This window comes from Gymnogyps californianus, chromosome 19 (genome assembly GCF_018139145.2).
Source record: "Gymnogyps californianus isolate 813 chromosome 19, ASM1813914v2, whole genome shotgun sequence".
Classification (NCBI taxonomy): domain Eukaryota; kingdom Metazoa; phylum Chordata; class Aves; order Accipitriformes; family Cathartidae; genus Gymnogyps; species Gymnogyps californianus.
In genome coordinates this window covers 4,976,428-4,990,337 of record NC_059489.1, presented here as the reverse complement: position 1 = coordinate 4,990,337, position 13,910 = coordinate 4,976,428, and the positions used below count along the sequence as shown (strand labels likewise).

The window sequence follows — 13,910 nt, the reverse complement described above, 5'->3', positions numbered from 1 at the left end:
ATTAGGAAACATCCTGATAAACATTTTCACATATGTTCCCAGAGAACGTGATTTGGAGTCCAAGTCTGTTGTTCCTTTTATTGTGAAAAAGTGATCACAAAGCTAAATTAAGAGGAAATGACATTAGCAAGTAAGAAAACAGACCTTGTATGAGTAACGAGCATGCTGACTTCTCTGGGGTTTCAGTACCTGCTCAAGACCCAGGCTGTAGTCACAGTCAAGTTTACGCAAGCTCAAAATATCTATTTGTCTTTCTTTCGAAACCGAGGCCAAACTCTGGCTGGCCTGATTGACCTCTTAATCCCAGGGGCATCATGGGACAAGTAGTTCATGAAGAGGATTTTTTCCCCCCCCTCGTTTTTGTCCTACCTGCCACTGCTGACCAAGCAATACCATTGTCTGAGACTCTGGGAACTTTTTACCTTCATCAGCCTGACTCACTTGGAGAACTTGAAGTGGAAAAGTCAATTTGTAACTTGTTTTGTGGGTGCCTTTGTTTTGGCTAATTTTTAAAAGTCTACGGAGCTGCCAGGGCAGCTCCCTGTTGAGCTGCTTTCCACTGGCCACATGGGGAGGCAGCAGCTTGCAAACCACAAGCCCTTTAGCTTGATTTCACTGAGTAATATTAGGAATCATCACCCATTGCTGCTGGCAGATGCTGGCCGTCACCTAAGGCTTTTTTAAGCAATCCCATTGCACATACTGAGTCCTTAGTCGTTCATCTTCCTCCAGCTGATGACCATGTTTATGCTTACCCAAAAAGGTCTCCAGTTTCATTTACTGGATAGGATGTTCCCCTCATCCTCGGCTAGGATGCAGCATTACTGTAAAGGGTGCGTAGCTCAGATGAAGGAGACAGTTTAGGATGGCATTTGACAGTCTAGAGGATACCACAGCCTATGCAGCTCTCCTTCTTTTCTCTCTTCCCCAGTTCTTGTATAACTTAGTGAGTTATGCAGTAAAAGCCCTGTTATTTGTACACTATAGCATCTTTATTTCTGCCTTCGTTACTGCTTGCTTCAACTTTGAGCACAGTACAAACCATTTAGAGTTAGGGTTTACCATGAATATTTATTGAATTCAAAATACCACAATTCATTCATTTTATAGCTGAAAAGATCAACAACAGTCAACTTCTAAAACAGTTACAGCACAGTCATAAAACAGATGGCATAAAATCTGTATCTATTGCCCTGACAAGGATGTCTAGCTGTGTTATTTCATATAGATGTGTCATAGTATATGTATTGAAGTACATAGCTGATATCAGTACAATCAGCAGGTTTATAATTACATAGGCATTTATTTTTCTAACTGCAGTATTTTACTGATTTTTCATTGAAGAAAGGATTAAACTTAGACAGATCAGTGTATTTTCAGTGGGCAAGCGTTTCTCCATTTACTCTCACTTGTACGTTAATGTGCAAATCATTCCACATCCTCATGGCTTTATTAACACCAGAATTAGTTCTTTTTCTAGACTGGATAAGAAGTTGGGTTCTTTATAGTATTAAAAAGTATAATTAAAACACATGCTTGTATCTACATTTTGTATTAAAACCAGTACAGCTTTGATAATTACTGGCTGAGTAAAAACACTTCAGTTGTGTTGAAGAGGCTTTTGAACCGTTATTTATCACGCTGTAACTAGTATTTTTTTCTAATGTTGTATCACCCCAATGTTTCGATATAACCAAGATATCTGAAGCTAACCAAAATAACAGTTTTCAGAAGTGCAACAATTCAGTTACGCATTTCTCATTTCATTCCAACTTAACAGAAATTCATTCTATCATTTCTAGTCATTCATAGCACAAAAGAAAACAAACAAAAAAAGAGAATCAGGAATACAGCAGCAGGCTTGTTTCACTGCCTGTGGTAATCCGGAACACTTCATGTGTTATGTACTGTTGGTCATACACCAATGTCACATTTAAAGAATCCCACCTTGTCCAACGCGGCAGAATAAGAGCTCTCCTTTACTTTGCTTGAGTATCACTCCAGACTATGGCTAAAGAAGCCCATAGACTTAGAGGTTAATATTAACACCCCTTTAAAGTCAAGGAGCAAGCAATAGAAAACGTGGACTTTCTCCACTACACAAACTGCCGGAGCACTTTTTTCCCCATGAACAAGGGGACAGAGTACTCCTTCAGCACCCTGCCGAGTGGATCTGCAGCCCTGTGGCACAGCCAAGCAGCTAAAGGGACAGGGTTTCTCAGAGGAAACTGCTCTTGTCCCTCACTGCTGAAAAACTGGAAGTGCAGAAAAAAAAAGTTTTGCATTCATTGTTGGCTCCTAGCAGGACACATCCTCCTCCTGCGCCTTCTGAAGTGTTCTGCTTAGTTTGGTAATTTTAGTGCTGACTGTGCTTTGGAAAGCTGAGACCCCTGAGGCAGTACAACTACTCCAAAGACAGCCATGGCACTTTTAGGTCCACCATCGATTCCATATCCTGTTCTGGCCAAAGAAATGGAAGCGTCTTATCAGATTTATGCTATCCTTGTAAGAGTTTACAAACCAAGTAAAAATAGAGACACCAAGCCTGAATTCCTGCAAGTCTCTCTCTAAAGCACTTTGGCTAATGTGAAACACAGTCACAGAGGTTCTTCTGAGCCTTCTAACAATTCCATTCCAAAGTGCCGGCAGTAGCTTTGTGTGTTACTTCACCAAGGGGAGTTTTACAAATCAAAGTCCAGGAAGTTCCTTGTGTGAGTTTCCCTGTTCTTCATGGGCTACTACAAGAAATAAGAGCTAGCACAGTAAGTCCAGGGGCATCAACAAGATACAGGCCCAATAATTATGAGATCCAAATACCTTGATTGCCTACTGACTGTTTTAAAGTTGTAAGAAATGCAGAAGTACAGATTCCTCTGTACGTGGCAAGGACTTCTGAGGACATACCACAACCCAAAGGAAAGAACACCAGGAGAGTTAAAAATCCATCCCAGTGGGAATGGACATATATTCTCCTTTGTGCCAATCCCCTGTATGTTTCAAAAGACTCACGTGTCTGCCCGCAGGCTTCAGGCGGAGAGGAAACAGCATTTTCTAGGTACTGTGCACACTGTCTTGAGACTCCTCAAATCAAGAGTTCCAATAACGTGTAGCAAATTCAGTTTCTACCACCTGAACAACTAGAGATACACCAGCAGGGAATATCCCGCCTCACGAAGAGGAAAAGCTTTATGACAGGAGACCCTGCTTTAAGTGAACAGCACATTTATGCTCCCTGTGCAAGCCAAAAATGCACTCCCTGAACTCAGCACACAAAAAAAACCACATGGAAGAGCCTTCAGTGTGAAGATGTGAAGCATGTTCTGGGTCAGAACATGAGACAGAATGCTTCATCCCACAAACTATATTATTACAGGGTGCACACTGCTGCTCTGCAGGATGTCTTCCTGAAGACTCTCTGGTGTATTCCCAGTCTGTGTGTCAATGTAATTTATTTCCTGGTGATTCTGACACCATTTCTTATCCATCAACTCTACAAGTCTCTGCATTTCCATTCTGATGAGATTTGTCATAGTGGCTTTTATAACTTAGCATCGTAAGACCTGAACTTACCGATTTTAATAGTCCATTCTGTACCATCTCATGGAGTCATACACTGAGAACACGTGTATTGCAAATCCTAACTATGGACAACAGTCTGCATATAGAGAAAAAGGCAACACTGAGACCTACTTCAAAGCCTGGAACCTGAATTTGTCAAGGAATTCTTCCTGTTTCATTCTCAATGGTGTTATTGCTACCTGTGAAACACATTTAGACCTGAAAATTAATTCTGGGGATCCTTTACAGCAAACCATAGAAGCCACAGCAGCTACTGAAGACATTTAACAATGGTTTGTATCATAACTTTGCTTTTACAAGGACAATCAAGGTCTTTGCAAAACCTTTCATCATTTACTATCAATGTTTTACTAAATCACTGTCTAAAGGGTTTAGCAATTCAGACCAAAGAATCAGCGGATTTCCCAAACTGCTTAAAAGAGCTAATAATTTTCGTCTCAAACAAACAATCTTCGAGACTTCTGAGTCTAAGACATACAAAGAGTTGCTGCAGGACTGATTATCTGCATGTAAGTACTTAGGCGAACTAAATTAAGATACGAGACTGTTGCATTTCGCAGAGAGAGAGAACAGTGCCACTGGAAAATAACCAGAAGGCAGGGTACAAGGCTTCAGTAAACTGGGTTTTGAATTTATAGATCAAGTTATGCTTCTCCCCAACAGCCATGAAAATCACAAACCCTCCCTCGCAGTGGAGCAGCACACCAATCTTGGTAGCCTTCACACTGGGTAAGCACTTTTCAACATCATTATGCCAGGACGATATTTTGGAATTAAACCACTCAATACACCAAGAACTGCTGTTCCTCCCCAGACGGCTCTCTGGCCCCTGCCGCTCCATGCTGCCGTAGCAGATGCCAATGCCACAGAAGTTGTTCTGCTGCAGTTCCACTTCCCAGTAGTGGATGCCTCTCTTGAAGCACTGGAACCCCAGCACTTGGAAACAATCGGTGAAGCGCTGAGGGTGGTGGTTATAATTCAGCGGGGTGTCTGAGACAGACATCCTGGTATATCTCTCAGACAGAATCACTTTGTTATGAGCTGTGTTGTAATCCAGCGTGATGTTAGCAGCATCTGCAATGACATGAATTGTTTGAAGGTACTGAAGAGTAACGCGCTTCTATTTATACTGTCCTGCCTAGGCACTTGTTCCTATGCGTGTTTATCTCCCTGCTCTGCTCTCCTCCACAGCGCAGGCAGTTCTTAGGGCCACAGTAATAGCTGCTGGGTTCAACTGCAGCTCTGTGTTACACAGCAGGCAAACGGAGGGCAAGTTTCCTTCCTTCCTGCAGCCCCATGGGATTCCTTCACCACCCAAATATATGCTGGCAGAAGAAGAGGATTGCCGATCTGGCAGTGAAAGGTATACCATATTGTATACCATCTGGTATAATATCTTAAGCCATCGTGGGCTCGCACAAAAGCCTGCATTTCATTTCAAAGAAAAATCCAGTGTGTTACGTCGTATTTCTAGGCTATCCTAATGCAGTCATTTTGGGCGAAACCAAAGCCATTACAGAGAAAACTTCATTTACCTTTGTAAAGATACATGAATACCGAAGATAAAATTGATTCATCTGGCAAAAGAACCACTTAGAAACCTCCTGCCCCCTTTTCCTCCAAAAGTTTCCTTCATTTGTAACAACCAGTTGATAACCTACTAAGCTAACTAAACCCCTTCAAAAGTATTTGTGTCAGATAACTACAGAGGGCACATAACACCAGTGCAGTAAGTGCAAAGTTCATCTTTAAATAGTGTAACGTTGGGTGTCTTACACTGCAAAAGCTCCTCTCTGGATTTCTTCAGAAAGCTGTCAATAAGCTCTTTAGTTGAAACGGCAGCTGCAGCATTTGCTGTTCCCACGGTTGGTGCTGTGTCGACAGAAGAAAAGGGAGTTTGGCCAGTTGGGAAGAAACCCTGCATGTTTAACACACCATCACAGACACACTCAGGTTGGAGTGGACCTCTAGAGGTTTTCTGCTTTAGCCTCCTGCTCCACGCAGGGTTAACTTCAATATTAGCACAGGTTGCTCACTCTCTTGTCAAGTTTTGAAAATCCCCTGTTGTCCCCGGGCAACCTCTTTCAGTGCTTGATCGCTCTCACAGTGACTAGTAAGAGCCTTCTCAGAGCAAAAGTTGAACTTTTGCTTAATATGCCAACACTAGTGACCATCTACTTATTTGAAGAGCAGTCAATGAAAATTAGAATAAGTATGCTGAAAGTTTAGACTCACCAACTTTAACAGGTTTCTTTTTCTCCTCTGGAGGGGGGGGAGGAAAAAAAAAAAGAAAAAGTGAACTGTGAGTTCTACTGAGACTGAAAAGCCACTGATAGAGACTATGCCAGCTGTAACACCGTCATCACAGCTCTTGTGAAGCTGCAGCAGCAGCAGATAAAGCTGATGGTCCATCATGTTGAAGCCATGTACAAATACACCCATACTGGAAAGCTATACGTGAAGCACAACCTACTATTTGCTTCCTATTTCACAGGGTCATAAGCCTGGAAGGAGCTTCATCTCTACTCCAGGATGCAGTGTGTTAGGGCAAGTGGTAATAAGCCTGTTCCCATGGGCACATAGACTATTCCTTTTCTTTTTACAACAGAACTTGTAGTGCAGCAACAGGAGCTACAAGTCCGTTCAACTCCAGCATCCCCAACAGACCCCGCTGAGCGCTTCACACCGAGGACTTGTGAATGGAAAGGACCATGTGTCAAGAGCTCAGTGGAAGTAACAGTAGTAGTTTCTTAATACTTGGATTTATTTCAAAAAGAGAATATGGAAGATCTTCCAAACAGGCTAGAGCGCTGCATTAATACCAGTATCTTCACAAAACCACACTGAAAGGCCCCAGTATAACCTGCCATGAAGACTGTCTCCATCACCCCAGCCTTAGACTGTAGGCAAGACGTGGCCAGCAAAATGTTTGAGTAAGGCTACTATTAATCACCACATACTGGTATCTGCCTCCACCTGCCAAGTGGCTTGAGCTTGGTGAAGGATTTTCTCTTTGTGGGTATGCTCTGGGGCGGGGCGGGGGGAAACCAGAACATTAACAGCTCATAAGCAGAATTCAATACATACAAATCCACCAAACAAGCCAACAGATGTTTAGTACAAATGAAAAAAGACCTGCAAGAACCAGAGGGTGGGGAGGCTCTGCTGTGCTTTACAGCCTCCACTGACACCCCTACAGGCACATACTGAGGCTAACGCACCATCGTATCTGTGCAGTTTGCTGCTTTACAGCTCGCAAGGCACCCATCACTAAATAGCCCCAAACACCCTCCCCTTCCCCTGCCAAAGTGCTCACTACAGATAATTACTGCATCACCGCTACAGCAAACAGCTCCTCAGTAACTGCCTGAATTCTTATTTAATGGTAAAACCATAGTTAGGAGAGGATGATGTTCTTTAGTACTTACGTGGTCCTGGAGGCTTTTTTCCAACAAAGGTTTTGTTTGGAGAAGCTGCTGGAGGGGGCTTAGTTTTCCCAGGTGTCAGTTTTGCTGCAATGGCAGTATTTTACATTATCGTTTGTATTGCCAGGAACAGGAATGCATTAGCGAGGACATTTTTCAATCTTTTTTTTCAGTTATGTGAATAGAACTTAAGTGATACTCGGCAGAGATGGAAACTGCATAGAAGATACCCATGTCCCACTCCAAAAGATACTTCTGCTTAACCCAGTAAGTAGGGCTTTGTTCTACAACACTTACATGATCAGCACCTTTACCGTTGGGTAACCACGGTCCTATCACTCTATAGTGTTTTACGTCTCCCCTCAAATCCACATCCTAACTGCATCCAACCCTGCTACATAATAAAAACATAGGTTACTGTAAGGAATAAAGGCTGAGCTGTGCCAGAAGGACATAGTATCATGATACTCATCAGCTTAGCCAAGTACAGATAAAAGTGAAGAGACACTGGTACATTTTTTCTCCTAGTCTAGCCCACATTGTAGCATTTTTGCATGGAAATGAAGGACTGCAGAAGTTGGAAGACACAATTTATATTAACCAACTGTATTTGCTGCACTATTTCTTTTTAAATGATATTTGGATTGGAGGGGGAAGATTCCTCATTTGAGCTCAAAGCGAAGGTAGAAAATGCCAATTCTCCCAGTGATACAGTACCTTCTGCTCTTTTCTCCCTACACGGAGTCACTGACAGTTTCACAATGTCTTTAAGGTTAATGACAGACTGAAGAGTGGAATGTATCAAGTTTTGGTCCATTTCAATTACAGGAACGAAAGCATCTTTTGTTGATGTTTGTTGCAGTGCTGTTGCTCTCTGAAACGACAAATGGAAGATCTCATGCAGACCACCTTGTAAGCAGACAGAGAAAAATACAATCAAATTACTTCAAATGGGGTGGGGTTTTTGCATTAATTCTCAACCGATATTTGAAGCAACGAGAAAGATCTACTAGACGGCATCACAGCATGGAGCTGCAACACCTCATGGAGATGAGTTCTCTCATCCACCGGCCCCTCTGCTTGTGGCAGAGGTAGTGGCTGAATTGGGGGGGTTACCAGACACCACTTCATTTCAGCACTCTTTCATTGACACTACTGTACTTATCAGAACATCTTTTTATAGCAGGTTCTTGCACACGACTGCATTACCATTTGACTGAAAGTGTCTGGAGAGCAGGACTACCACAGCAGGTTTTTGTGATTCTGCATTCTAGAAACATGAAGAATTGGATTCGCATTTAAAGGACATATTACCTTCAAAAACAGAACGTCATCACCTTCAGTCAGTGCCATCTCAATCTGGTCTCTGAGAGACTGAATTTCATTCTTCTTACTTCCCAGAATACCATAAATATAATCAAACTTATTGGAAACTCTTTTTTCTTCATCTGCAATTATTTTCAAGGTCTGATTTTCTCTTTCTTCAGTTAAAGCTTTAATTTCTGAAAACTCACTTCTGATCAAATCTTTCTTTTTGGAAGCTGTCTCCTGGAGCAGACAAGAACAGACAGACACTGGTTTCAAAAGAACAGTTTGCGGATAGAGTACTGACTGCTACTACTACAAGAAGCCTTTGAGGAACACGTAGGCTTCAATTACTTGAAACAGGCAATAGAAAAGCTATGTATTTCCACGTAGTTTGGAAAGAAAACTCATTTACTCCCAAGGAATCAGGGCAATTCTCGGTCTCCAGATCCCTGCTGCAGGGGCTGCCGGGCAGAGGCCAGGCCAGCCGTGCCATCTAGCGGTTACCAGCACTGGGACGGGGCTGTGCCGCCGCCAGCTTGGACACCGCACACCCACTTGCACGGCTGTAGCTGTTTCTGCCTCCGAGATGTGGCATCTCTGGTTAATACAAAGTTATTCCCGGTTCTCCAAGAGATGTTCCAGAGGAGCACAGAAGTGCTGCCCCAGTGGCTTTTCAGTTTCTTGGTCTCTACCACTCGGTTCAGAAAGGATGGTACAAGTGAGACGGACCTGATCTAGCTGACAGCACAAACAGCAACCCCGATCATCAGCTAAGAGCAAGGATTAGTTGTGGTAATTTATGGGGAAGAGCCACGCCAAATGTCTGCACTGGCGCAGCCACTACAGCTCACTAATCCTTTAGCTTGGGCTGCACGGACACATGCTTTCTGGTGCAACAGGAAAGGATGGGTTTGAGCCGCATTATGGGTCGGGTGTGCCAGCACGTGCGGGTATAAAACCCTTGCACAGTGGCTGGTTTACTCCCATCTCCCACGGAGCTGCCTGGCTCTGCCAAAACGCCTCTTTTCTGTTCCTTCCCAAGAACGTCTTCTCCTGCCAATGCAATCTCAATACTACAGCCGGTGTCACAAGAGTACAAGCATCAACAGCACGCAGTGGCCAGCGTACGCCAAGCAACCTGACAGCATTTTGAAGAGTTACCCACTTACAGCAGCTTGGCTTTGGTTTGTTTTCACAGTGTTCATCGCCCGAGCAGCTCTTTCACCCTGATGATGCAGCTCCATCAGCCTCTTCTTCAGCACCAACTGCAATAGAAGACATCAGAAAGTATTTCAGAGAAGCAGTTGCCATGTCTGCTCTCAGTTGGGTCATGCTTACTGGAGTAAGAATCGTATTTACAGAAAGTTTTAAATAACCATTATAAGCATTTAGTACTATTGGTTTAAAACCTACTATTCCTTAAACCTTAGAGGATGTAAAAGTACTCTCCTGCACGTGTAGCTTGTGGAGCTGGCACCCTCCCTGCACCTCCACATCTCCCAACAGCAAGATGCACACTGTTAATCCACTCCCTTGATAAGGACTGAGTGCCTTCATCAGCGCAGCAGTTCCCAGTGCTAAGAATAAACTTTACATTAGCTCTCAGGTTGGACTTTGGGCACTAGGTTAACACTACTGTTCACCCCTCTCATTTTAATTGAGAATTTTATTGCTCAGATGTGAATTACCTATTCCTTTAGTTCAAGATGCTGCTAAGCTAAATCAGGGAGGACTTCTGAGGGTAAACAGTATACACGCTCGCCAAACAGATGGGAGTTTGGCCACCTAAATTTTTCAAGTGTGCTTTACTCATCTATCCTCTGATTTTCAGCTGCGCTGTAAGATACGAAGGCCAGGTTTCCTTCTGGGCCAGGTTTCCTTCCCTTCTACTCTGTGGAGAACCTCCTCCTGGCTTTTATCCATGTGCTAGAGATCTCCCTAGGCGACTTTTATAATTGTTTGCTTCTTAAGAACGTACACAGAGCAGTGTCTGTCTACAGTCCCTTGGTCAGCCTGTGGTCAGGCCACGCAGTGAACCCCGTACAGCGAGCAGCAGAGGAGGGTCGGTGTTGGGGGTGACACCCACAGAGGCAGGAGGCCTCGCCAGTCAGCCCAGCCCAAGACAGGAGCTGGCAGTCAACTCCCTGACAGCGCCTTCCCAGACCCTTGGAGCACCATCTTGAAGAGAGGAGGAAAACGCAAGGAACGACTCTGAAGACGCACTCGAGCGTGCGTTGGAGGGCAGATAACGGTTTGCCAAGGCCAGGCGTGAGATTTGCAGTCCAAGCCTTGGTCCAGCCTCCCCCCGGCACTCCACAGCCCACGACCCCAGCACCCAGGGACCCACCAGCCCCCGGGGGAGCGAAGGGGAGCTCCGGGGTGCCCCTCGGAGGGAGCTCCAGCCCTGGAGAGAGCCGGCCGCCCCCGCCTGCCCCGGCCGCTCACCTCGGCGTTGGCTTTGGCCACCTGGAGGGGGCTGGTGTGACACAGCTTGTGCCCGAGGAGGCAGAGGGAGCAGATGCAGCTGCCGTGCTGGCTGCAGAAGAACTCGAAGAGCTTGTTGTGCTGCGGGCACTTGCGCTGCTGCAGGTCGCGCACGGGCGGGCAGAGCTGGTGGTCGCGGAAGGCGGGGCTGTCCTGGTGCGGCCGCAGGTGCTCGGAGCAGAAGGAGGCGGTGCAGGTCAGGCAGGTCTGCACGGCGGGCGCCTGCAGGCAGGTATCGCAGTAGACGGGGGACACCTCCGCCCGGCACCCCGCCGCTTCCTCCTCCTCCTCGGCCCCGGCCCCGGCGCAGCCCTGGAGCTGCTCCACCACCCGGCACAGCACCGTGTTCTTCTGCAGCTGCGGGCGGCCCGCGAAGGTGGCCCGGCACTGCGGGCAGCTGAAGTTCCCCGACAGCCCGGCCCAGGAGAGCTCCAGGCAGGAGGCGCAGAAGTTGTGCCCGCAGGGCACCGTCACGGGGCTGCTGAAGAGGCAGAGGCAGATGGAGCAGGTCAGGTCCTCCTCCAGCCCCGCCAGGCCCGGCTCCGACGGCGACCGGGCCATCGCCGCCATCGCCGCGGCTGCCGCTGCCCCGAAACGCCAGAAACGAAACTGGAGCTGGGGCTTTCCGGGAATCTACGCGCCCTGTCCCCGCCCCGGCGGGAGGGGCGGCAGCTCCGGCACCGACCGCTCGCGGCGCCCCAGGAGCCGCCCGCCCCGGGGCCGCCAGCGTGGCGGCTCCGGCGCCTCCCGCCCCGCCCCGGCCCCGGCCGGCGGCACCGGGGCCGCTCCCGGCTCTTGCCCCCGCGGGACGGGGACGCCGCGGGCGCGGCCGCTCTCAGCCCCCGGGGCCGCCTCCCCCCGGGGGGGGGTGTGAGCTCAGCCGCCTTCCACGCGCGGGGCCGTGGGTGGACCTAGGCGCGAGGGCGGCTGCCCGTGACTCGGGTGGAGGCAGAACGGCCCCGGGGTGCCCCCGTCCCGCTGGAGGTCCCGAGTGGGGGGGAGGCCAGGGCAGTGTCCCCCATCGCAGCCGCTGTGCCCGGGCGGTCACCCATCGGGAGGTCTCAGGTTTGGTTTCTGAACCAGAGTGAAGAATATCAAGATGCGAACGCCCACCCGGACTGCCAGCCCCACTGCGGCGGGGAGCGCTGCCTCCCGGCTGCCCCGCTCCCGTCCCAAAACCGGACAAAAAGAGAACTCCGGACACTCCAGCACCGTCTGGCAGCTGCCTGCCTTGTCACCGCTGCCCGCAACCGTGTGCTTGAGGCCAAGTAAACGTGTGAAGCCCAGCTCCCGCCGTGCACAGGGCCAAGGTGCCACCAGCCCTGGCTGCTTTCCTCTGAGCTATGGTTAACCTGGCTGTTGAAGATCAAACAAGCTGTTGTCAACCCGGTGTTTTTAAAGCACACAGGTTACTGCACTGTGAATGTGGAAGCCATCTCAACAGAAGATACTTCCTCAAACTTCCTTTTTTTCCCTCAATCTAACTGTTGAATAATTGCCATTTTAACAGAAACATTGGATGCTGAATAGCAGTGTGTGCAACTGCTCCTTTTGTAACTAACGACTCCAAATTCTTCCAGTGGCCTCTTCCTGCTCCCTCTTCTGCCTTGTCTGCTGGTGTCCCAGGGACTTCCTCGGTGCCCTCTGTGCTTCTCCACTGACACTGGCAGCATGGATGAAATGGAGCAGCCTGGCACAAAGTCTGTGACCCCTCCAAGAATTGAAACAGAGCCTGGTGGTCTGCAGTGGAAGAAGCCGTCTGCTCTCAACTGCATTTCCAGTGGCCAAAGGACACCTAGTGTGGAGAACTGCTGATGTTCCTTTTGATGTTGTTAAAAAAGTATTGGCAGGCAATTGTGGGGTTTCTGTGTTGCCGTTACTCCTCAGAGACTTCCAAAAATGTTCAGGAATCATACAAAGCACTCAAAAGAGGCAATGGTGGTTCGTCTGTTATAATTAGTGCTTTGAAATAAATTCCTAGCCAGTTCTTTTGGAAGACTAAATTAAATCTGAATGGTCATTGTAAACCTGCATTATACAGGTAATGTTGCCTTCTACCTACATCAATAATCTGCTCCAGTCTCATAATACTCCGTCAGGATGAACCAGGGAGAGGTCGTGTGTCACAGGCTCTGAGCCACTGCTTAGTAATGGTGCAGAAAGGACAACAGGAGGTGTTCAGAGCTGCCATGGCTTTGACAGAGGAGCGAAAGTTCAGGGATCACGTGTGTAATCTGCTTGAGGGTGGAAGAGTTTCTAGGAGACGGGCGTGGCTCCACTGTTATTTACAGCGTTGTTGAGATATGCAGATCAGGACTTCCTAACTGCTGTCAGAGGGGATGGGAACACCTGAGGGTACCTGAGAGGTGGTGGTTGACAGTGACTGCAAAGGAACGTTCTTACAGAGCTGTGTTGTGTGTGTTACCAGAGATGGGACCAAAGAGCAGCTGTTAATGTTTACATTTCTTATTTTTCTATAGGTGAACGAAGCACTTCTTCCTGGGCTTATCTGGACTAAGCCACTGTCATCTTTCAAAAGCTCAGCACCTTCACTGTATTTTCTGCAGCACTCATCTAGTGTCTACTGATGCAGACAAAGGTATGCAAATATAAAGGGTAAATATGCACCCTCACAATTGTAGCTTTTGCTTCTGGAGCAGAACACAGGATGTTTAGAGCTCAGATTAGCAATTTAAGAAGTGCTCCATTGTCAAAGAAGGCTTGAAATTCTGTTTTGAGTAAGCCCAGCCACTCCTGTTGTCTAAAAAACAATAATGTTTAACATTAAAAATTACTGAAGAATTTTACCCTTTAAATAGCTGCTGAAGTTACTGCTCTCTTTGCTTCCTTGCAGTTACTTGAGAACTTCTTCATGTGGTTCTGAACTAAATCTAACCCTTTACCCAGATATTGCAGATGCAAAGTGCCACTCAGAGTCTGAGCAGGAAGTTAGAAGCACAGCAGAATGAATTGTTCCTCGTGTGCATGTGGCTGAGCAAACATCGAGATGAGTGTTCTGATACTCTTTGACTTTTTTGGATTTAATATTCAACGTGGCTTAAGTAGGTACGGTTTTCCCATCAAAATTATAAATGACCCCAAATTCCTAAAGCT

At 47.0% G+C, this 13,910-nt stretch overlaps 1 protein-coding gene across 1 annotated transcript; it reads right to left on the bottom strand.

The window, feature by feature from the left end:
- Positions 1–956: 956 nt before the first annotated feature.
- Positions 957–11,366, bottom strand: TRIM25 (tripartite motif containing 25). Its single transcript, XM_050908358.1, has 8 exons — positions 10,758–11,366; positions 9,482–9,577; positions 8,319–8,552; positions 7,722–7,878; positions 7,008–7,091; positions 5,815–5,841; positions 5,356–5,451; positions 957–4,653 (listed from the first exon to the last, which is right to left on the bottom strand). The coding sequence occupies exons 1-8, from the start codon at positions 11,364–11,366 to the stop codon at positions 4,106–4,108; spliced, it is 1,851 nt and encodes a 616-aa protein (XP_050764315.1). The 3' UTR covers positions 957–4,105.
- Between the last annotated feature and the right edge of the window lie 2,544 nt (positions 11,367–13,910).

Coding starts and splice junctions, on each gene's coding strand:
- TRIM25 (XM_050908358.1), bottom strand. CDS start 11,366: ATGGCGGCGATGGCCCGGTCGCCGTCGGAGCCGGGCCTGGCGGGGCTG. Junction 9,578..10,757: donor TGGCCAAAGCCAACGCCGAG/GTGAGCGGCCGG, acceptor CTTCTATTGCAG/TTGGTGCTGAAGAAGAGGCT. Junction 4,654..5,355: donor CAGAGAGGAGCTTTTGCAGT/GTAAGACACCCA, acceptor ATGTCATTGCAG/ATGCTGCTAACATCACGCTG.